At 51.3% G+C, this 22,449-nt stretch overlaps 1 protein-coding gene across 2 annotated transcripts in view; it reads right to left on the bottom strand.

The window, feature by feature from the left end:
* Nucleotides 1-21,587, bottom strand: part of CACNG5 (calcium voltage-gated channel auxiliary subunit gamma 5) — a 39,229-nt gene extending 17,642 nt beyond the window's left edge. The window contains exons 1-2 of one of the 2 annotated variants that reach the window (XM_084983046.1): nt 21,406-21,587; nt 1,814-1,953 (exon numbers count right to left, since the gene is read on the bottom strand). In XM_084983046.1, the coding sequence (XP_084839172.1) occupies nt 1,814-1,914 (101 nt within the window). In that variant the 5' untranslated portion in view covers nt 1,915-1,953; nt 21,406-21,587. The remainder of the gene's footprint in view (nt 1-1,813; nt 1,954-21,405) is intronic. The other variant, XM_021066741.2, reaches the window with a different exon arrangement.
* Between the last annotated feature and the right edge of the window lie 862 nt (nt 21,588-22,449).

Genomic DNA, 22,449 nt, shown 5'->3' with positions numbered 1-22,449 from the left:
CCCCCAGCCTCCCCTACACTCCCCAGGATCCACATGTATCAGGATCCCGTGGGGCCAGGGCCTCAGACCTTCACGCCCAGGGGCCCAGCCCTGCTGCCCATCAGCGTCACCTGGGGAGTTGTAAAGAAATCCTAATAATGCAGGTTTGCTTCCAAGACCAATTACTGCCAACCTTCTGTCGGGGGTGGAGGAGGGGGAGGGGATGAGGCATCCGTATTTTTAAAAAATTCCAGGTGATTCCAACATGTAAGCAAGGTTGAGTCACTAGCTAACATGGGGACCCTCGCAAGCCTGGAGTTGTATAGACCCCACACTCACAGCAGGATTTTGGCACAGACTGGACTAAAACTGAGCCATCTGATGTGGCAGCCACCCACGGGCTCTCGAGCACTTGAAAGGTGACTGGTCCAAAGTGAGATGTGCTCTAAGTACAAATACACAGCGATCTCTCTCTCTCTATTCTTCGTAGGGCCGCACCTGCAGCACATGGAGGTTCCCAGGCCAGCAGTCAAATCAGAGCTGCAGCTCCCAGCCTACATCACAGCCACAGCAACGCGGGATCCAGGCCGCATCTGTGACCTACACTGCAGCTCACAACAGTGCCAGATCCTTAACCCACTGAGTGAGGGCAGGGATCGAACCTATATCCTCATGGATCCTTAACCCACTGAGCCACACAGGGAACTCCACACACGGGATTTCTAAGACTTCACATGAGGAAAGATACAAACTATCTCATTAATGATTTTTAAAATACTGGTTAAGTGTTGAACTGGTATACAGGGCTAAAAAAACAGACTAATTTTACATATGCCGTTATACTTTTTAAATGGGGCTTTAGAGAATTTTAAATTACGGTGTATGGCTCACATTATATTTCTATTGGACAGTGCTAGTCTAGAGATGAGCCAATGCAAAATGTATATCTTACAGGTTTTCTATTTGTAATTCTGCTACATCTTTTGTTTGATAGCAATTTTCCTAAAACTTCACCTTGTGATTTCATTTGTATAACATTCCTGAAATGACAAAAAAGAAAGACATGGACTCAGACATGAAAAAAGAATGAAATAGGCCATTTGCAGCAACATGGATGGATGCAGAGATTATCATACTAAGTGAAGTAAGTCAAAGAGAGAGAGACAAATATCATATGGTATTACTTAAATGTGGAGTCTAATAAAAATGATACAAAGGAACTCATTCACCAAACAGAAACAGACTCCAAGATCTCATCAAACTTACAGTTGTTAAAAGGAAAGCATGGCGGGGAGGGGTAAGTCAGGAGGTTGAGATTAACACACACACACTATATATAAAATAGATAATTAACAAGGACCTACCACGTAGCACAGGTAAATCGACTCGACACTCTGTAATAAGCTATATGAGAAAAGAATCTGAAAAAGAATGGACATAGGTATATACATAACTGGTTCACTTTGCCGTACACCTGAAACGAACACAATATTGTAAGGCAGCTGTACTCCAAGAAAAAAATTAAAGAAAAAAAAGAGAGAACAGATTAGCAATTGCTGGGATCAGGAACCATGGTGGGCGGAGGTCAGTGCGGCTATAAAAGAACAGCAGGAAGAATCTTGCCGTGTGGGCTGTTCTGCATTTTGATTTCATTCTTGTCACTGTCCTGGTTGTGCCACAATTTTGCAAGACGTTACCATGGGCGGCGGGGGAGTGGAGGGTACTGGATAAAGGGCCCATGGGCTCTCTCTGTTTGATTTCTTACAACGGACGGGTCAATCTACAACGTCTCTAAAAAAAAATAAAAGTTTATTAAGGAAAAAACCAATCTCACCTCTGAAACAGGATCTTTCCTACTCGTCTGGTGAGAATATTGAGTGATGCACCCTTTTGGAAAGCAATTCGGCAACACGAATTGAGCATTAAGCATTTCATTTCTCTTGGTCCCGAAAATCCTACTTCTGGGAATTGCCACTAAGGAAACAGATATAAGTACAAAAATACATAAAAATGTTTATTCACTATTGTCTGTAATAGCAAAATGCTCAAAACCAATGCTTTTCTGAAAGGGAAGAGTTATATGAACTCTGGTTTACCCCCTCCATCTACTATTCTGAAGTAGATGGAAAATGTTAAATGAAAAAAAAAAGGGGGGGGATACAAAATATCAATAGTTTGCTGATTTGTAAAAAAAAATCTGTTAACATGTGGGAGGATGAGTATGAAAATATTTGTGGTGGTTGCTTGGATAGTAGGGTTACCATTGAATTTGATTTTCTTTCTACTTTATTGCTCCTTTTATCTGGTTTGGTTGAATAAATGGCACCACATTTTCCCATAAATGACGTAATGATCTTTTTCCTTTTCAAATTAGCTGTCTTTTTGGAGCTTAGGGACAATGCCCCATCAGGAAAGAGGGCGGGTGGCTGACTTGCCCCCTCCTGGCTGATCCTGGTAGTGCAGTCTGGGTGCACGAAGTGGGGGCCCAGCTGGGACAGATGATCAGTTATGGGCAGATTTAGGGTCCCGTTTCTGCCCCAAACCTACTCAGACAATCACTGCCTGTTAAAAGGGTAGAAAGAAGAATCTGAAATTTCATAGCTCATGTGAACTCTGGCAAGATACTTAAGTATTCTCAGCCTCGTTCAATAAAGATATAAAATGCTGGCAATAATGTCATGTTTGTAAGCAAGGGGGGGGGATGGAGGGATGACATGGCACAGGAGCACAGTGACCTAGGTGGTGTGTTTTATTTTACTTCGTAACGCTAAACTCGTTTCCAAAGCAGTTGTACCAAGTTACACTCCCACCTGCAGTGTGCAGGAGTCCTCAGAGCTTCATATTCTCCACAACACTTGGTATTGTCAGATTAATTTTTGTCAATCCCAGTAGAAATAAAATGGTATCTTACTGTCACTCTTTCGTTTCCATGATTACTAAAGATACGGAGTATCTTTTCATGTCTAATCACATTCTACTCCCCTTTTATATGAAATGTCAGTTCATGTCTTTCCCCCACTTATTTCTCTATCGGGTTCTTCATCTTTTTTCTTTTTAATTTTCAGAAGCTCTGGAAATAGTCTGGGTATTAATCCTTCATCATATGTATTTGCTAAAACATTTTCCTGCCATCTGAAGCTTTCGTTTTCTTTATGGTTATCTTCTGAGGAGTTCTTAAATATACTCAAATGTATTGTACTATTATTCATTTTTGTATGACGATCCTATATTTTGCAACTGTGCTAAATAAAATTCTCCTGGGTTTCCTATATAATGATTGTGTAGTCCATGAATATTAACAGTTTTGTAGTTTTTCATTCTAATTCTTATACTTCCCATTTCTTTTTCTTATCTTGGTGCTCCGTCAAGTGACTCCAAGAGACAGAAGGGATGATGAAGACACACTCATCTGATTGTGAAGAGAATGATTCTAACGTTTTACCATCAAGTCAGATATCTGTTGAAAATATAGCCTATTGGGGTAAAGAATTTCTCTATTGCTATTTTCTCAGAGGTTATTATTTTTTTTTTTTACAATCATACTGATTTTTATTATCTATTTTTATTTTTTATTTTTTTTGTCTTTTTGCCTTTTCTACGGCCACTCCCTTGGCATATGGAGGTTCCCAGGCTAGGGGTCTAATCAGAGATGTAGCCACCAGCCTACTCCACAGCCACGGCAACATGGGATCCAAGCCACATCTGCAACCTATACCACAGCTCACGGCAATGCTGGATCCTTAACCCACTGAGCGAGGCCAGGGATCGAACCTGCCACCTCATGGTTCCTAGTTGGATTCGTTAACCACTGCGCCACGATGGGAACTCCAATTTTCATTATCTTTTCTACTTTTTTTTTTTTTTTTTTGGCCATGCCGGTGGCATGTGGAAATTCCTGGCCAGGAATTGAATCTGCACCACAACAGTAACTCAAGCCACAGCAGTGATAATGCTGGATCCTCAACCAGTTGAGCCACCAGGGAACTTCTCTATATTTTTTGACTTACATGTTTACTTTCCTTCTTTAAGCTGTTAATGAGGTAAATTACATGAATAGATTTTCTAAGTTAAACTATTCTTACATTACTAATACAAATCTTGCTTTTGCTGTGATTATACATGTGTGTATATATATATATATATATATGATTGTGTATAATATATTTATATTTATATAATATAGCTTTTAATATTGTATTTATGACATTTGTATTTATATGCATAAGTGAGATTGACCTATAATTTCCCTCCAAAGTCCTGTTTAGTTTTGCCATCAAGGATATATTAGAAGCTCAATGAGAAGCTATTATATACATACATACTAAAATGGCTAATATCAAAAAGAGATAATACTAAGTGTTGACAGAGTTGGAGCAACTGGAACTCTAATGCATTGCTGGTGGGAATGGTACCATGACTGCAGCAGTTCTTATAAAGTGAAACATGTCCTTGCCACACAACCCAGAAATTCCACTCCTCGGTGAGACTACAAGAGAAATGAAAACTATGGGCACAAAAAGACTTATATTTGAATATTCATAGAAGATTTATTCATAATAGCCCCAAACTAGAACCAATTCGCTGTCCATAACTGATGAATGGATAAACAACCCATGGTATATCCATACAACAGGATTCTACTCAGCAATAAAAAGGAGTAAACTACTGATACATATGATATGGATACATCTCAAAATGCATTATGCTAAGCAAAAAAGTCCAGACATAAAAAAAGGCGGATTGTATGATTCACTTTACATGAAATGAAATTTTAGAAAAGGCAAACCTACAGGAATAGAAAGCAAATTAGTGGTGATGGCTCCTTGGTTATTTCACTGACAATCCATTTGTTGTCTGTGCTAACTTGCCTCAAGACAAACCATGTCCTTGAGTGGTTTGTGGTTTTTATTGTGAGCTCATCTTTGGCTGGACTTTTTTTGCTGTGGGATTCCTATGTGCTTTGGGCCCTGGACAAGCCCTGGAAAGCAGTTTTGAATTTGATTCAGCTGGGTAATCTGAGGGGTTCTATCAGTTCAGGGCCAATTTTTACATTAAATTAAATTAATTTATTTATTTTTGTCTTTTTGTCTTTTCTGGGGCCGCTCCCCCAGCATATGGAGATTCCCAGGCTAGGGGTCCAATCGGAGCTGGTTGGATTGTGGTTGGATACACCACAGCCACAGCGATGCAGGATCTGAGCCATGTCTGCGACCTACACCACAGCTCATGGCAATGCCGCATCCTTAACCCACTGAGAGAGGCCAGGGATTGAACTTGTAACCTCATGGTTACTAGTCAGATTTGTTTCCGCTGTGGGAAACAAATGGGAACTCCACAATGGGAACTCCACATTTTTAGATTAAATTTTAGTTCAGGATTTCTCCCCTTTGGGGGTGTTGTAAATTTAGACTTTGTACCTAGGGGTAGCTCAGTTTTTGCCCTTAGGTTTCTTGAAGGAAACATTTTCCTCCCTACCTGGAACATCTGGACAGAGTTGATGTCCTGGTCTGTCCTGGCAGTTTTCTTGGGCTGGTGGTTAGCAGCTGGTTGAGTGCTCCCAGGGGCAACTTCTGGCTTTGTCAGGGCCCTGGTAGGCATCAAGATTCTAGACTTGAGCTACCATGACCATATCTGGTCCTCCCTGGTGTCAGCTGACATTCTCAAGGCTCTGAGATTGAGTCCCCTTTTTTGGGGGTGGGGAGTCAGCATTGAACCCACTGCATCTCAACTGAATCAATGAATGAGTGTGACACATTCACACTTCTTTTTTTTTTTTTTTTTGGTCTTTTTAGGGCTGCACCCACAGCTTATGGAAGTTCCCAGGCAAGGGGTCAAACCTCAAACAAGAGCTGCGGCCACCAACCTACACACACAGAGCCACAGCAATGCCAGTTCTGAACCGCATCTGTGATCTATACCACAGCAACACCAATCCTTAACCCACCGAGTGAGGCCAGGAATCGAACCCGTGTCCTCATGGATACTAGTCAGGTTCACCACCACCAAGCCATGACGGGAACCCCTGAGATTGAGTTCCTAGAAGAATTCCATCTTTCTTACGAGTCAACTATGTATTAAAAAGCCTTTCTAAGTGCTGGTAGTTGCACAGGTATGTGTTAGCTGAGTTTGCTCTGCTGCCAGAACTGGAAGTCTCTAATTCAGTGCGCACCTTCAGCCCCCTCTTTCCCGGGGGTGGTACCAAGCAGCTCTAGCAGCCCTCCCAGCACCGTGGAGTCAGAGGAAGAGGGAAGACGGTCTCTGCTGAATTTCCTATGTGCTATAACAAGCATAAGTTATCATCCAATTGGAAGGTGTATGCATGCACGTGTATAAACTTTAAAAATGAACAGGAGTTCCCATCGTGGCACAGCGGAAATGAATCCGACTAGGAACCATGAGGTTGTGGGTTCGATCCCTGGCCTCACTCAGTGAGTTAAGGATCCGGTGTTGCTGTGAGCTGTGGTGTAGGTTACAGACGCAGCTCGGATCCTTTGTTGCTGTGGCTCTGGGATTGGCCAGCAGCTGTAGTTCTGATTGGACCCCTAGCCTGGGAACCTACATATGCAGCGGGTGTGGCTCTAAAAAGCAAAAAAATAAAAAATAAAAAATAACAAGAGATGACCTATATATGAAGACAAAATATAGTTTAAAGCAGAGCAGCTTCCTGGCAAAGGCAGGCTGACAGTGAGCCCCCCCCCCTCCCTGAGACGGCCTCCCTCCTTCTTCCTGGGGCAAAATCCAGCCTGCCCCAGGCTTCTGCAATGTTCTATTTTTGTTTTCATTATTTAACTGTGTCCCATATACACGGCTAAGTGGAGTGCTCAGTTCCACAGCTTAATGGACAGCTGACCTCTGTCTGAGAACGCCCAAGCCGTGTGGAGCTCCACAGGCTGTCAACAGGGTGCTGGGCTCCTTCCCGAGGTCAATTTCAGTCCAAATTGACATGACATCGGCATGGCCTTGTGTCTTCTGGGGTTCAGTGTCTTCAGGGAGACCAGTGATGGGTCTGGGCTGTCCAGAGGAGACCCAGGAGGGGGTGAAGCAAGCGGCAGGCACACACCAGGAAGGGAGTGCTGGGGACAGAACGCGTAGCCCTGTGGGCGGTGTCCCCTTGCAGCTTGCTCTCAGCAGCTGAGTGGCTTGTGGGTTTGGAGGCGGGCTGACCGTCAACTATTATTGCTCTGTCCCTGGCTTGCTTATGATTGATTCACTGAACTCGGCTCCTGGCTTGACTGGCTGGGAGCTGTACTGACACCCACCTTTTGGAGAACTAAGGGGTTTTAATTCTTTGTTCTCATCTCCTTTCTTAATTAAATAATTGCTAGACCTTCCCAGTGATCTCAACTGTATCTTCTGACCATCCAGCCCCCACTGGTTACACACTCAGGAGGCCAGAAAACAATGGGGTGAGCCATCAGGCAATAGGGAGAAGCCACATGGTACAGGAGTGTTTGTTGATTGACTGACCAACTGCATTGAGCTTGACCTTCAGCATTAAAGGTCTTTTACCAAATGCTTTCATACGGGTTTGTGACCTCATTGGCTCCCTCCATCCAAGCCTGGGCATGATCCATTCTGCAAGTGAGAAAACAGGCTGAGAGAGGTGTCCTGCTCAGGGAGGCTGGGGCACGGCATGGCCTTGTGTCTTCTGGGGTTCAGACCTCTGTCTGTGTTCACTCCATTCTCACCATGAAGAGGCAGGGTGCTTTCTCTAGGCAGACCCCAGAACAGAGCCCTGGACATCCCAGGCCAGGGGACTCAGGGTCAGGGGGTCCCTGAGCTGATCCAGGCTGGGTCGGCTCCTCCTTGGGGTGGGGACAGTCAAGGCAGGAGGCCTGACTGCCTCCTGGCTCCTCCCAAGTGCATGGTGGGCCCCTCCCTTGGCTGACTTCATCCCCCTCCGCAGCCCTGCCCGTGCCCAGCGCTGTGTCCCCTGGGTCCCTCAGATGACAAGTGTTCCTCATCCTTCCCACATCCATCAGCGGGGAGACAGACGTTCCAATCCGGAGGGAGGAGAGAGGGAGCGGAGGAAATCAATAATGAAGAATGATGTCTCTCTACTGTGCCTCCCGTGCTTTATTTCCCTCTGCAGAGGCAGGACCGGGAAAAAAAAAAAAATAAAACGTTGGCTATGGTTTTGATATGAATTGATCTTGACATTGGATGAACCCAGTGGTGCCCCCGTAATGGCCAGCCGTCGCCTGCTGGCACTTGGGTTGACAATGGTTCTCAATCCATGCTCCCGGGTCGCCCATTCATATTCCCCGGGTGTCCTGGCTTCTCTCTGCCCACAGCACTGGGCCCGCTCAGTGGGGGCTGAATGCAGGCTACCAGCTGGGTGGCTGGCGAGGGGGAGGATCAGAAAAATGGAAGCAGGGTCCCTATTGCAGCTCTGTGGCCATCTTTCCTGCAGACAGAAAAATGCCGACCTGCCTCAGGCTTAAATGTCTTCAAAGCTGAGCTGAAATCCAAGTGGCGCAAACAGCATTATCAGCCAGTAGCACTTTAGTCTGAATGTGCAGAGCCTTGTCCTCCGTGGGGACAGTCATAGGGGCTAAGGAGAGCATGAGGTAATTCATGCCTCAGGTCCAGCCCATATCTGGCACTGCCAAGAGCTGCTCGTAAAGCCAAGCTCTGGCCTTGACCCTGCTGCCCCCAGCTTGTAGGGCATCAACTGTTTTGCCAACTGTGTGCTCTCTACTTGGGCATTTTCATTAACCCCTCAGCCCCTCCATCTTTTCATCTGGGGGTCTTAGATAGGGCTTCTTGGTACAGGTGCTAAGATGATGAAATGCAGGAGGGTATATGGGGCCTGGTACAGTCCCTGGCACAGGGCAGCTGCCCCCTCTCAAACTTCTGGAAGTTTTCCATGGGAGTGGGATAGGGGAGGGTACAGGGGTACTTGGAGGTCTGGAGCAATGTCTGGTAGGAAGGTTCCAGAGAGGCAGCTGTGGGTGCAGAAAGCCAAAGGGGGACCTTTGTGCCTACGACAGCGCTCAAAACTGGGGCTCAGAGGTGGGATGCCAGGCCCAGCCCATCCCTCAGAGAACCGAGTCCAGGGTTACCTGGGGCCCTTCTCTGTGCATCCTCGGGGGCAGTCAATGCCCCCAGAGCAAAAGAGGCAAGAGAGGTGGAAGGACACAGTCACTGCAAGCTCACGGCCTGGGCTCTGGCCCAAGACATTACAAAAGCCAAGCATTCCTCACTCACACTGGATTTGGGTTCAAAGCCAGCTCCATCAGTACCAGCTGTGTGACCTTGGGCAGGTCGCTTCACCTCTCTGTACCTTAGTTTCTGCATCTATAAAAGGAGGATCACATGGAGACCTCTTCATGGCGCCGTGTGAGGATTCAGGTGTAGTCACTCCCCGAGCCCTGTGCCCGGCACCCAGGAGCCCCTCCAGCGGGTTTGCTCCCCTTAGGATTACTTCGTGGTTCTGCCCACACACTCGTGTTGGAGCCGGGGTCGGGGCGGGGGCTGCGGCACAAGAACTCCTTCTGCAGATGTTCGCATCTGAAGGTGCAGGTTCTTGCCACAATGCTCTAGACTGTCAGAGCCAAAAAGGGGCTCCAGCCACCCCATCCTTAACTCCTGTGGCTGCCAAGGGCCAAGCAGACCTGACAGGTGAGGAAGGAATGAGAGTCGGGTTGGGTGCCAGGAATGCTCCTGCTGGAATTCAGCAGGTCTCTTAGATCAGGCAGAACAGCTGACCAAGGCACGGAGAGCCGGCCGGCTGGGAGGAAGCTAGTGTTTGTGAATACCTGCCTTTCCCAGCAGTGCGCCTGGTGTTCCTCTGTAGGACACTTTACTCAGTCTCCACGATGATACTGTGAACCCCACCTTGACATTGCCCAGGTGTGGGAACCAAGGCTCGGAGAGGACATGTGACTGGCCTGAGGCAGTGACAGTGACAGGTGGGGGTGGGCCCGCCATTATGACCCAGACAGGAGTCAGGTCCAGTGGGGGCAGGCTGTGGGGTCTAGGTCGTCAGGGTTAAGAACTAGGGAAAAGGTCAAGATCACTGCTACAGGGCACTGCAAAGCCAGAGTTAGTCTCAGTCAGAGGGATCAGGTTTTTGTTTCTTTTTTTTTTTTTAAAAAAAGGACATTTTCCATGCACAGAGCAAATTCCACCCACCTTCTCCAGGAGACAACATCCCCTCCAATAAGCAGGTGGGGGGCTCTTGACCATATCACTCATAGCACACCCCGCCCCGAGCTCCAACACAAACACCCCTTGTGCCCTGGAAGCATGAAGCTGGCCTTGGTGCTGTGCATCTACCAGACCCAGAACACCTGCCACACTCCTGCAGAGCAAGGTGATGCTGCAGAGCAGGGTGAAGCTGGCCGAGGCACCTTGGGCCTCTGGGATGAAGAGGTACAGGGAAAGTCACCCATCAGGGAGCAGCTGCTCATCTTGAGACAACGTAAGTGATACAACAGAAGTCACCTGCCTCCAGGTGCAATGGCTGTGGATGGGTGGGTGGGGGTATCTAGATGCTTTACCCCCTGAGGAAGGCAGTGCTTTCTGGCATGCTGACACCACCCACGAGGGCCAGGGTGGTGCTCCCAGCACCATACTCAGTGCAGGCCCTTTGTTTGGAGGGCAAGCAGTGGGCTGCCAGGTACAGAGTCAGAAACACCGGGCAGCTCCTGTGAGCCCTGGCTTCACCTGAGCACTGGAAGAGAAGAGGCTGGCGGTCAAGAGCGCAGAGTTCCTGCGCTCACCTTCTGGCTCTGTCACTAAGCAACTGTGTGGCCTTGGACAAGTTGCTTAACTGTCTAAGCCCCTCTGATCCTAAAATATGGGTAGCCACAGTTCAAAAGCTTTTTGGGAAAATAAGTCTTAGTGAAATGTGGGAAAATTAGAACCCTCATACACTGCTGGTGGGAATGGAAAAATGGTGCAGCTGCTGTGGAAAACAGCTTGGTAATGCCTCAGGAAGTTAAACACAGAATGGCCATTAAGATCCAGCAATTCTACTCCTGGGGTACACCTCAAATAATGGAAAACATATATGTGCATATGATTGTTCATAGCTTATTCATAGTAGCCAAAAGGTAGAAATAACACAAATAGCCATTAACCGACGAATGGATAAACAAAACGTAGTATAGCCACACAATGGAATATTATACAGCCATAGAAAGGGAAGAAGCCCTGACACATGCTATAACATGGATGAATCTTCAAGATGTAATGCCAGGTGAAAGAAACCAGATACAAAAGGTCACATATTGTAGGATTCTATTTATGTGAAATGTCCCAAACAGAACAGGTAAATACCTAGAGACAGAAAGCAGATAAGTGGTTGCCAGGGACTTGGGGAGGAGGCAATGGGAACTGACTGCTCAACGGGTGCATTTCCCTCTGGAGGGGGGGAGGTGGAAACGTTCTGGAACTAGATAGTGGCCATGGGTGCTCAACATCTGAATGTGCTAAATGTCATTGAATTCTGTATTTGAAGATGGTTAAACTGGTAGATTTTATGTTACGTGCATTTTAACCACAATAAAACCCCTACAGACTGCATCTATTTATATCAAAGAATATGATTCACCACCATTTAAGGAGTATATACTAAAGTACGTTCTTGTAAGCAATTATGGGGGGCTGTCACCGGGGGCTTAGAGGAGACCCCAGGAACAGAACTCTAGGACTCGCCCTTAATGCCTGGTAACTGACCCCATGCAAGCGGCAGATGTGCAAGAGCAGAGGAAACCCTAGGCATTGATTTCAGAGACCAGCAGGAGTAAAGGCTGTTCAAGAGCAGATAGGAAGCAGCCCCCGGGGCAGCCCCTGGTCTAGGGACAGGGGGAAGGAAGAGATGCTGGCAGTGCTGGGGGCAAGACAGCTGATGGAGGTGATACCACAGCAGCACCAACAAGGGCCTGGAACTGGAGGGACATCTGAGAGGAGGTGATGCCTGAGTCATGACTTCACCTGGTTCCTGTCTGGAGAAGAGTTTCAGTTTTTTGGTTTTTGTTTTTTTTGTTTTGTTTTGTTTTATTTTTGCATTTTAGGGCTGCACTGAGGCACATGGAGGTTTCCAGGCTAGGGGTCAAATCGGAGCTACAGCTGCCGGCCTACACCACAGCCACAGCAACTCAGGATCCCTAACCCACTGAGTGAGGCCAGGGTTCGAATCTCATAGATCCTAGTCGGGCTCGTTAACCGCTGAGTCACGAAGGAAACTCCCAGGTTTCCGTTTTAAATGAAGGGAAGGGGAGGGCAATCTTGGAAGAGTCAGACCCTGTGTCCAGTGACTCAATTACATTTTCCTTGTACAAATTCCAAGGATCTCAGAAAGCCTGTCGGGTTCCTTGGGCTCAAATCCTAGCTCCACCATTTATGAGCTGGATGACTTTGGGCAAGTTGCCTGACCTCTCTGTGCCTCAGTTTCTTCACCTATAAAATATAGTTAATGACAATGACCTCAATGAGCTGCTTGACAGTTAGATGAGGCCAGTGGCACACTCAGCATGGGAGACCCAGGGTCAGACATATGAACACACTCCTCCCTTGACACTTGACCTTGGCTTTGGGGCCAGAGTCACTGACAAGTTGGTCCATAAGGACCCATGGGCTTCCTTCTTTCCTGGCCAAAGACTTCAGCAGAATCTCTTTCAGGGGTCACCTACAGCATGCTGGGCTCTAGGTCCACAGACCCAAGAAGACAAAGCAGGTGGCTACCACGTCCGAAGCACCTTGCGTTGTTGGTTGACACTACATGATGTCTTCTTGTTTCTCATTTTATCATGGCCCCAACCCTGTGTGGAACTGCCCTCCTCTTCATTTTAGAACTAAGGAAGCTGAGACTCAAAGAGGTAAGACAACTTGGCCAGAGTTGCACGGGATGGTCGCGCTCCAATCCATCCACTGCCCAGCCTAGAGGAGGAGGGGATTGAGAGCCTGGGGTTGCAGCCCCATTTCAACGTTTACCAGCCAAGCCAGATTCCCGGTCTGAAAAGCAGACATGAACATAAGGTGTATCTCACCAGGATGAGACAGCAGGGAGCTCATGCAAGACGTTGCACTGGATAGGCGCCAATCAACGTTAGCTTCTATGATCACGTGTACTACGATCGATGGATCGAGGTCGCCTCCTCTTAATGGGAGAACCACCCAGAGACTGCGCTCCCAAGGGGGTCTGTCCCTGGGACAGTCAGCACGGATCTGCTGCCTGGCTCATCTTCTCAGGACTCAGAGCGTGTAGGTGCCCCTCTCCCAGATCCAGGCTCTCTCACCCCATCAGGATCGTCCTTCCTGCCCAGCTGTGCCCCCTCATCCCTGCCAAGCCTCAGAGGAGAATGCCTGGGGCAGCTGTTGCGCCTTCGCTTGAAAACCCCTGCTGGGTGAGTGATTCCGACACTGGCTTATTCTGGGGGTTCCTGCCTCCTCCCACTCAGGGCCAGGATGGCAGCTGGCTCCTGTCCCAGCAAGAATAGAACATTCCATGTGACTTCTGCCCCCTGGGCCAGCTGCCTCAGTGTCTGTTTGCATGCCCGGGTCCGAGTCTAAGGCACGCTGTCACCCTTGGAGAAGGGCTCGCAGAGGTCCAGACGCTGGAGCAGGAAAGCCTCCTGAAGCTTCCCTGATGAGCTGTGACCCAGGCAGCCTGGGCTTGGACCCTGGGTACGGGGAGGACACCTCCCGCTCCCATCCTCGGGCTACCACACCAAGTGAGCAGAAGTTTGTCGGAGATCACACCAGGGCGGTTCTTGGTAATGTCTTTTTCCTGCCAATTCAGATTCTGCTCCCAGGAATTACACACCCTGGGTCTCATTTCCCAAATATTCTGCCATAAAAAGGAACTACTTCAATAACGAGAAATTAAAACAATAAACAATGAGGGTCATTAAAGCCGAAGTACCCCTCCTTCCAGAATGTAGCTCTTAAAATGTCCCGTCCCCCCTCGACTCCCAGCTCCCCTCCACGTCTCCTCTCCCTGATCAATGCCTGCCCTTGATGAGGTGCTGGCCTCCTGGGGACCGTGAGAACTTGCCCCATATAGCATCCGAGGGACCCAGGTCCCACCCTGCTTTGCCACTTATCAGCCATGTGGTTTTAGGCAAGTTACTTTATGTCTCTGAGCCTCAGTTTCCTCATCCATAAAATGGGATAATAAAGACTGCCACCCAAGCCTCTTGTGGGGATTTAATTAAATAGTGCCACGAGGAGCAGGTACAAAGCAGATGCCACAGAAGCAGTGGAAACTGTCATTAGCCACTATCTTCTGGAAATGTCTGACCTCAGCCTCTTTCCATTGGCCTGACCTACAAGACTGAAGACAGCACCTGAGGAAATGATACCCCCCCCACCCCCACTCTTGGGCCTCCTGTCCCACTCACCCCCTGCCCTTTCCCCAAGCACCACCCCCTCTGCCCCAGGATGGGCCCCAGGGTCACAAGCAGCTGCCTGCCCTGCTCACACTTTGGAAAGGTCCAGCCAGCTTCCTGGGGCTCCCATGGACTGCAAAGGACACAACCGGGGTGGGAAGGGCTGGTGCTGAGGGTGGAGGGGCTCCGAGAGCCCTGCATCCTGCCTCCACCCAGCTCCTCACTCCGGGTTCTTGTGAAATCAGACTGTAAGTCCTACTCTTGGGCTCTAGATCATGCCTGAGGCCTCTCTGAGCAACTCCTCACTTCTGCCTGAGCTACTCTGAGCAGAAAGAGCTCCCAGGCTTTGGCCCCTGAGAGACCTGGGTTCAAATCTCCGCCTGCCACTTATTAAACTGGGTGACCATGGCCGGAGGTTCAGCCTCTCTGAGCCTCAGGCTTCTCAGCTGTCAAGTTTGTCTGCAACCAAAAAAACTTAAAAAAGGAGTTCCCATCATGGTGCAGTGGAAACGAATCTGACTAGGAACCATGAGGTTGCAGGTTCAATCCCTGGCCTCACTCAGTGGGTTAAGGATCTGGTGTTGCTGTGAACTGTAGTGTAGGTCAAAGACGTGGCTCAGATCCTGCGTTGCTGTGGTGTAGGATGGCAGCCATAGCTCCGATTCGACCCCTGGCCTGGGAACCTCCATATGCTGTGGGTGTGGCCCTAAAAAGCAAAAAAAAAAAAATTTAAAAAAGAAACCCAGTCACCCCCAAGCCCTCCCCACAATGCTATTGTTATCTTCATTTTATCAACAAGGAAAGCTGAGAGAGAGCAAGCAGTGTGGACGAGGTTCCTGGGGCAGTGGGTGGTGGAGGCCAGGTGTAAACCCTGCAAGGCTGGCACGCGGTCATTTCACTCCCTGCCCAGCTCTGCCAGTAAACCACTGCTCCCATCATCCCATCACTTTTAAGGATGTCCTCTGTAGACCACCAGCTAAACCCATCTGGAAGTGGGGGCGGGGGACACAGCAGGTGGTTGAGGAGGTAGAGGGGGCCAGGTAGTTGAGGCGCCCCTAAAGCACACCAGGGAAGTGGCGCCCTCTTCTGGTCATTGCTTTTATTTATTTATTTAGGCAGCATCCGGGGCATGTGGAAGTTCTCAGAGGCCAGGGGTTGAACCTGCACCACAGCTGTGGCAATGCCGGATCCTTAACTTACTGCACCACAGGGGAACTTCTGGGGCTGCTGCTTTTCGTGTGGTGAGGCAGCCTTTGATTTCCTTGCTTCCTTTCACACCCCCTCTGTGCCTTGTGACCAGATTTTTTTTCTCAGAGTCAAGGCCCCATTGAGGTCTGGGGTCGTGGCTGGAAGCTTCCAGAAGGGAGAGGCCGTTGGGTTCCCTGAAGCATCCCCTGCCCGTGGCATGCACATGTGTGGGGAAGATGAAGCCTCTCTCCCATCCCGTCCTTTAGCAGGTGAAAGAGAGTGACCCAAAGAGGAGTGGGGACTTGCCTGAGGTCACCCAGCCAGAGTAACTGGGCTTGAACCCGTTCTCCTGATGCCTGTCCCTAGGCCAGGTGGCTCCTACTGTGGCTGCGAGAAGACTCCTGGGCTGTTCCCCACGGTGCTCCTGCGCGGGCAGCAGGGGCACACCTGGGCAGGTGTAGAAAGGGCCCTCCCCCATTGGGCATCTTCTTCAAGCGAATCAGCAAATCCAGCCGTCAGAGTTGGCACCTGCCCCACAAAGTCAGGGGGCCTCCAACACCCCATCTTCTCTGGAAATCACAGACTGTGGGGAGGACGGGGCTGCTCCTGACAGCCACTGGCCCAGTAACGAGATGGGCAAACTCACAAAGACACACCATACCCCATGGGGCAGGTACACGCCTCCTGAGCAGGGCTCATGCCCGCTAGAGCCCGAGCCACCCTCACACCTTTGTGCTTGATGGTCCCGGACACATCCTTCCTGGGGTCCCTGATCACTGCAGTTCACCCCCAGGGAGGGTGTCCCTCGCGGGGTGGGGTGAGGTGGTTTGAGAGCGGGCATTTCTGGGGAGGTGGCGTGCCCACCCCGTCAGTGCCCCTGTTCCCTCAACACTCATCTCGCCTTTCCAGAGGAACCCCTTTCTGACATGAGTCACTTGCCAGTGAGAATCTGCCAGTGGATTGAGACTCTCTCATGTAGAGTCCTGGGGGTTTAGGGGTCACAGCGTCTTGGCTAAGGGAGCCTGTATGGGCCGTCTTGGCCCCTGCTCAACCACACCGCAGCTCTGCAGCTTCCAGCCCGCCGAGCTCCCAAGGGGAGCCAGCCTGGCATCCTTGGAGGAACCTGGAAGAGCCTGGCACCAAAGGACCAGGGAGGCAGTAACCCAGCAGGGGTGGTCCCTCCTCCTCAGCTCTCAGGGACGAGGGGGTAGGGAGCACCGAACTCCCCTGACCTCTGGAGATTTGGGCTTTGACCTCACCAGATGGCGTTTGCTGCAGCTCAGTGACCAGATGCACGAATCCAGAGCGAGAGCCTGTGGCTGGGAGAAATCGGAGCGCTGCCCTCCGGCCTCCTGCTGGTGTGAGCCCGCGGGGGAGATGCATGGACATTATGACGGGGACAAAAGACGACACACTGCTCCCTACCAATGCCCAGGCTCAGAGAGGTTCTGGGACCAGTCCAAGGCCACGCACAGCTAGTAAGTGACTGAGCTGGGATTTGAACCTGCTTCCATGTGGCTCCAAAGTCCACATTTTAGTATAAGATGGTAGAGCATGGGCTGCTCAAGTTCACCTAGGGGTGCCCTCCACATTGCTTAAGCCTTCTGGGCTTTGACGCACAAGGTAAGGAACGACTCCTCACCTTACAGGACTGCTGTGAATACACGCGGGAACGCTTGGGATGCTCTTCTCCCCTTGCATGTGGTGAGACCTCTGGCTCCACGTCACGCTCAGAGGCAAAGCTGAGGTCCCTGCAGTGGCCCCCGGGAGCCGGTCCGACTGATCCCCACGGAGCCACACCATCTCCTCAGTTCCTGAACGTTCTCTCCCTTCCCCCCAAGTCTCTGCACATCTCACTCCTCCCCCTCCTTCCAGCCTCTGCCCCAGGGCCATCTTGCCAGGGAGGCTTTTTCTGAGCCCCTCTGACAATGGCACCCCCCAGCACGCTCCAAACCCCAAGCCCGCCTTGCCCTCCTCTCTAGCATGTGTACATGCAGCCTGTGAGAGGGTTTCTTTCTTTAGCATATGTGTCGTTCCGCTCCCTCTTTAGAATGCTTGCTTCTAAGGGAACAGGATGGGATTCTGCTTTGTTCATAGCTGTATCCCCAGGGGTTGTCAACTGTGGGCGATGCTGGCCCCTGGGGGGCATTTGGCCAGATCTGGGGGCATTTTTGGTTGTCACAATGGGAGGAAAGGTGTTACTGAGTTAGTGGGTAAGAGGCCAGGGATGCTTCTAAACATCCTACAATGCACAGGAGCCCCCCGCCCCCAAAGAATAATCTGACCCCAAATGCCAATAGTGCCATAGCTCTACCCCCATGACTGACAACAGCAGGCAGCCCGTACACAGTGGTGCTCAATAAATGATTGATGAAGAATGAAAAGCTATTATTATCATGGTCACCACCATTATTATTATTTAAGAATAGATATGGTTGAGAATAATTTTAAGAATGGTCAGCATTTGGGGGTTCTTGGCCAATAGGTAGTCCTGGTGACCTGTAACTGCTTCCCTCTGGTCTGAGCTCTGCCCTCAGCAGCACCCAGAATGGGTGGCACCCTGGTCATGGCTGGGCTATTGAGAGGCAGGATCAGTTCGTTTCAGGCCCCCTGAGAACCCAAGTGATGGGAGCCTGCCCCCCCCACCACCCAGCGAGCCTGCTGTGGGCCCCCCTCGGCAGGGACCAACCCCCAAACCGTTGCCCCCCACTGGCAAACTCAGGCCCACGTGCCCAGCTGGGCCAGGAACCACCTCCACGAGCCTTTTAGGTGATTCCAGCTGACCCTGCACTCCCAGGCCTCCTGCAGCCCAGCAGACTCAGGGGTCGGAGTGAATTTCACTGTTTTTGCCTTTTTGGAGATAAGGCCGTGGGAGGTACAGGTGTTGAACCCCGCTCTGGCCCTGCTCAGCCCCCGGCTCTTGCTGACCTAACAAATTACCGCTGACAGTTTTAAACAGCCAGCATGAGCAGCCCGGGCTCTCCCAAAGCAGAGAACACCACCTATAGAATAATTAAACACCATGTGGCTGTGTTCTCGGAGGAAGGGAGAACAGTGCGAAAGGAAGGCTGCTTTTGCCTTAGGCCTATTTCACAGAACAGGCGGCAGAGGCCCGGGCGCCCCAGCCACAGGCCTAGAGGCCTCTATCCACTCCCTCAGCAGGCCACCCACCCCACAGTCCTGCTGAGAATTCCCACTTGAGGTTCACAACTTCCCCTGCCTGCTGTCTGCCTCCGCCCCATCTCTCCAAGCCCTTCTTTCTCTTTTGTGCTCACAGCTGGGCCTTCTCTGCACAACCCAGAGGCTGGCGAAGTACCATCTTCCTCTCCCACTCTCGCCACCTTCTCCATCCTCCCCTCTCCTCTTCTCCCCCTCCCTCTCCCCTCGCAGGTCCTGAAAGCTTTTAAACAAGTCATTGATGCTAAGGTTTAGTAGCTGACTTAACTGCGTATAAGGCCACAAGCTAAAGGAATGAGTATCTAATGGTGGAATATTAGGCAGCAGACAGCTACATTTAGGGGAACACGATGATATGTGGTAGGCAGGGGTTTTCCTGGTGTTCCTGTAGCTGGCCCCAATTCTGCCAGGGAGGAAGGCCAACCTAAAACTGGGGATGGAATGAAGGAGCAGGCATGTGCCCAGTGACCACCTGGGAATGAGCCAGGAGGCTGTGTGGGGCAGGGCCAGGACACCACACCAACGGCTGGAAGCGCCCAGCTCCCTCAGAGGTAGGGCTTGGTAGAGACTAATTTCCACCTCCCGCATCTGCTTTCTGGGAATCCGTGCTCCATCTGTGAGCTACCCTGATACAAAAACTCACACCACTCCTCCCAGCTCTGAGGATGGCATGAGGGATCCTGGCAGCGCAGCCACCCCTCAAGTCCAATGACTGAGAGCCAGGCTGTGGGCTGGAGGGAGCAGAGACAACTGGCCCTGGTCATCTCCAGTGAGCCAGCCCACTCTGTGTCCTGCTTCCCATCACACCCCAGGCCCCATTCTACAGATGAGGAAGCTGAGCCACTGTGACTTGGCCAAAGTCACATAGTCAGTGACCCCGCTGTGATCGGATCCATGTTTTCCACCATGACATAAGGCCTGTCTCCTCAGGCCAAGTGTAAACAACTCAGGCAAACTCCCCCAGTATTCTCCTCCCCCACCCCAAGTCACCAAACCCCAACTCACAGCCTGCCTATGGCCAAGATCTCAAAGCCTGCTGCCCCCCGGGGAGGGAGGGATGGATGCAGCCCACCAGGATGCCAAGGCATCCCACCAACAGGACATGTGTGGACAGGGCAGCCCTGGCTCCACTGCACCCCACAGGGCACCCACAGCCTTCCACATGTTAGAGGGAGGCTGAGGTTTGGGGCAGGGATATTTCAGGCACAGCTACAATCTTCACTCTGGGGACCTGGCCCTGTGATGCGATGTCCCCAGCTACCTCCAGCTGCCAAGTTAGCACACCTCAGGCAGGCCGGAGGCTCTAGGAGGGAGCACTGGCTGTGGGGTCAGCACAGAGATACAACCAACCCAGATGCCCGTGATCCTGTGATGTCACCAAGATGCCCATGGTCCTGAGATATCCTGAAGCTAGGACATCAGATCTGAGTCAAAGTCCCTCTATGCCCACCTCCTGTGCAATCTGAGCTGTTAATTCATCAAACCCTGGGGCTGTGGAGATGAGGGAGCGGGCCTGATGTGACCAGGAGGGGCAGTCCCATCTTGTGTTTCCTGGGATGAATGTCGAGCTGGAGCCAGCACTGGTGACAGCTGGAATGTGACTTCTGCCTGCAGGTTCCCACTTGGGGACCCTGTTCTGGGCTCTGCTCTTGTCCAGCCACTGATAAATCAGTGCAAAGTGGGTAAATCCCTGCCGTTTTCTGAATAAGAGTCCTTAGCCATAGAAAGGGACATTGATGTGCCTGGCAGGTCCTGGGGGGCAGCTGAGAGCACATGGCCCCAGCACTGTGAGTGGGCACCCTGATCCGCACCGGAGGAGCTCAGAACATGAGCACCCCCCACCCCCGTGCCTGGCAGCCAGGTTCCAGGATTCTCCTCAGTCCCTTTCAGTCCCAGGAAGTGGCAATTTGACTTCATTTAAAAAATTTGACCTCACACTATCTTCATTGATTGCCAAATTAGGATGAGGGCAGAGATAAAATGGGGAGGGCGTCTTGGAGTGATTGGGGAAAATATTTTGGTCTGTGCCTGGGGGGCTGACATGTGCCACTCTGCATCTGCCTGCAGGTGCCCCCAACGCCACCTGCTTCTCTCCTGGGTGTCCATCTCTGCCCTGTGGCATCTGGCAGGTACACTTCCTCCTACCAAGGCAGACCAAGCATCCTCGCCCAGCCCGCCACTGCCATCCTCGTGGCCAGGGAGGAGGTGTCCCAGGGCCGACAGTCCCGGGGGGCCGTCGGACCCCTGGGGAAGAGAGGCCACGCGGCGGGCTGAGATAATCGAGGAGTTTGACCGAGTGGATGGGCAGCCCAGCTCTACAGGTGGTGGTGGGCTTCCCCTCCCGCACTATCCGGATAATTGCTGCCGGCGCTATTCAAGTTTGTCGTGGGAGTATATTCTCAGCTTTGCAGTGGGCAGCCCAACAGCGTCCGCAAAGAGGGGGCGTCATCACCTCCCTTGCACACTCCCCCCACCCCGAGACAGACAGGCGCGCGCGCGCGCGCACACACACACACACACACACACTTCCCCCACCCTGCCCCTTTCTTCTCCGCGCCAAGCCAGGATGCGCGCACTCAGGGGAGAGTCCGGCCCCTGCTCCTGACCCCGCGGTAACAGGGGGCAGCCCGACGCAGTGACCAAAGCTCGAGAGGGAGCTCGTCCCCGAGGCAGGACCCCCATGAGGGGACAGCCGGTTTCTCCCGGTCTTCCCGGCTCTTACCTCGCTGGAGCAGCAGCGGCCCCTGATCCTGGTGGAACGTCCCTCGCCGGCTCCGCGCGCGGGGCTGGAGGTACCGCGCGAGGCTCCCGGAGGCGCCCGCCCCGTCGCGTCCTCACCAACCGCTCAGCGCCAGTGACCGCGGCCGCCGCAGCCTCTCGCGCCGCGAACTCGGAGAGGGAGGGGCAGGCAGGGGGCGGGGCGGGGCGGGGCCAGGGCGGGGCCGCGGGCGGGGCTGCGAGCCGCCGGCGGGCTTTGGGACCCTGCGGACTCTGGGTTCCACCCGGGGCGCGGGGTGGCGGGGAGAGCACATCGAGGTGCAGCAGCTTCTTGGGGTTTGCCTTGGAGAGTCGGGACTGGGGTAGGAGGACAGGATTTCCGAGCCTGCAGAGAGTTTGACTGAGACCTCCGTGACCTGAGTCAGACCTACCTTCAAATTTCAGCTGCTGCCACTGCTGTTGTTGAGCCACCACCATCACCAGCAGCAGCTTGTGTGTACTGATTACTTTCTGTGCACTAGGCACTGTTTACAGCTCTTTACATCTATGAAATCCTCCCTCCCAACAATCCCATTTTACAGATGAGAAAACTGAGGCACAGAGCCGAGAAGTGCCTGAGGACACACAGTGGAAAATGGCCGAGCCACCGCTGCAGCCCACGTCTGCCTGGCTCTTGGATCTGTGCTTTTAAAAACATCACTGTGCTTTCTTTCTGGGTGGCCGTAAGCACCTGGTCTGCCCCGCTGAAGTACAGACTGGAAATATATGTACACTAAATGATAGTAACCAATATTTTTTTTATCTCTTCTTTCTTCAGTTTACTTGCCTTCTGTATTCTCCAGGCCCTGGACATCCCGTAGGTGTTCAATAGGTATTCGCTAACTGCTTCTGGCCTGGATACTCACCCATCTTGATTTCTCTGTCATGAGGACCAATACCCTGGTCTAACACATCTGTGTGTCTTGCTCACTGACCAGCAGCGCCTGCCCTCTGCTGTAGCAGGAAGGGTCACCCTTCAAGGATGAGCCTCCAGGAGGTAAGCTTGGCC

The sequence above is a fragment of the Sus scrofa genome, chromosome 12 (genome assembly GCF_054392235.1).
Source record: "Sus scrofa isolate SSC_HxYL_T2T_F1_AM1 chromosome 12, Sscrofa_HxYL_maternal_Yorkshire_Landrace_v2.0, whole genome shotgun sequence".
Classification (NCBI taxonomy): Eukaryota; Metazoa; Chordata; class Mammalia; order Artiodactyla; family Suidae; genus Sus; species Sus scrofa.
This window is presented reverse-complemented; position numbering and strand designations above follow the sequence as displayed.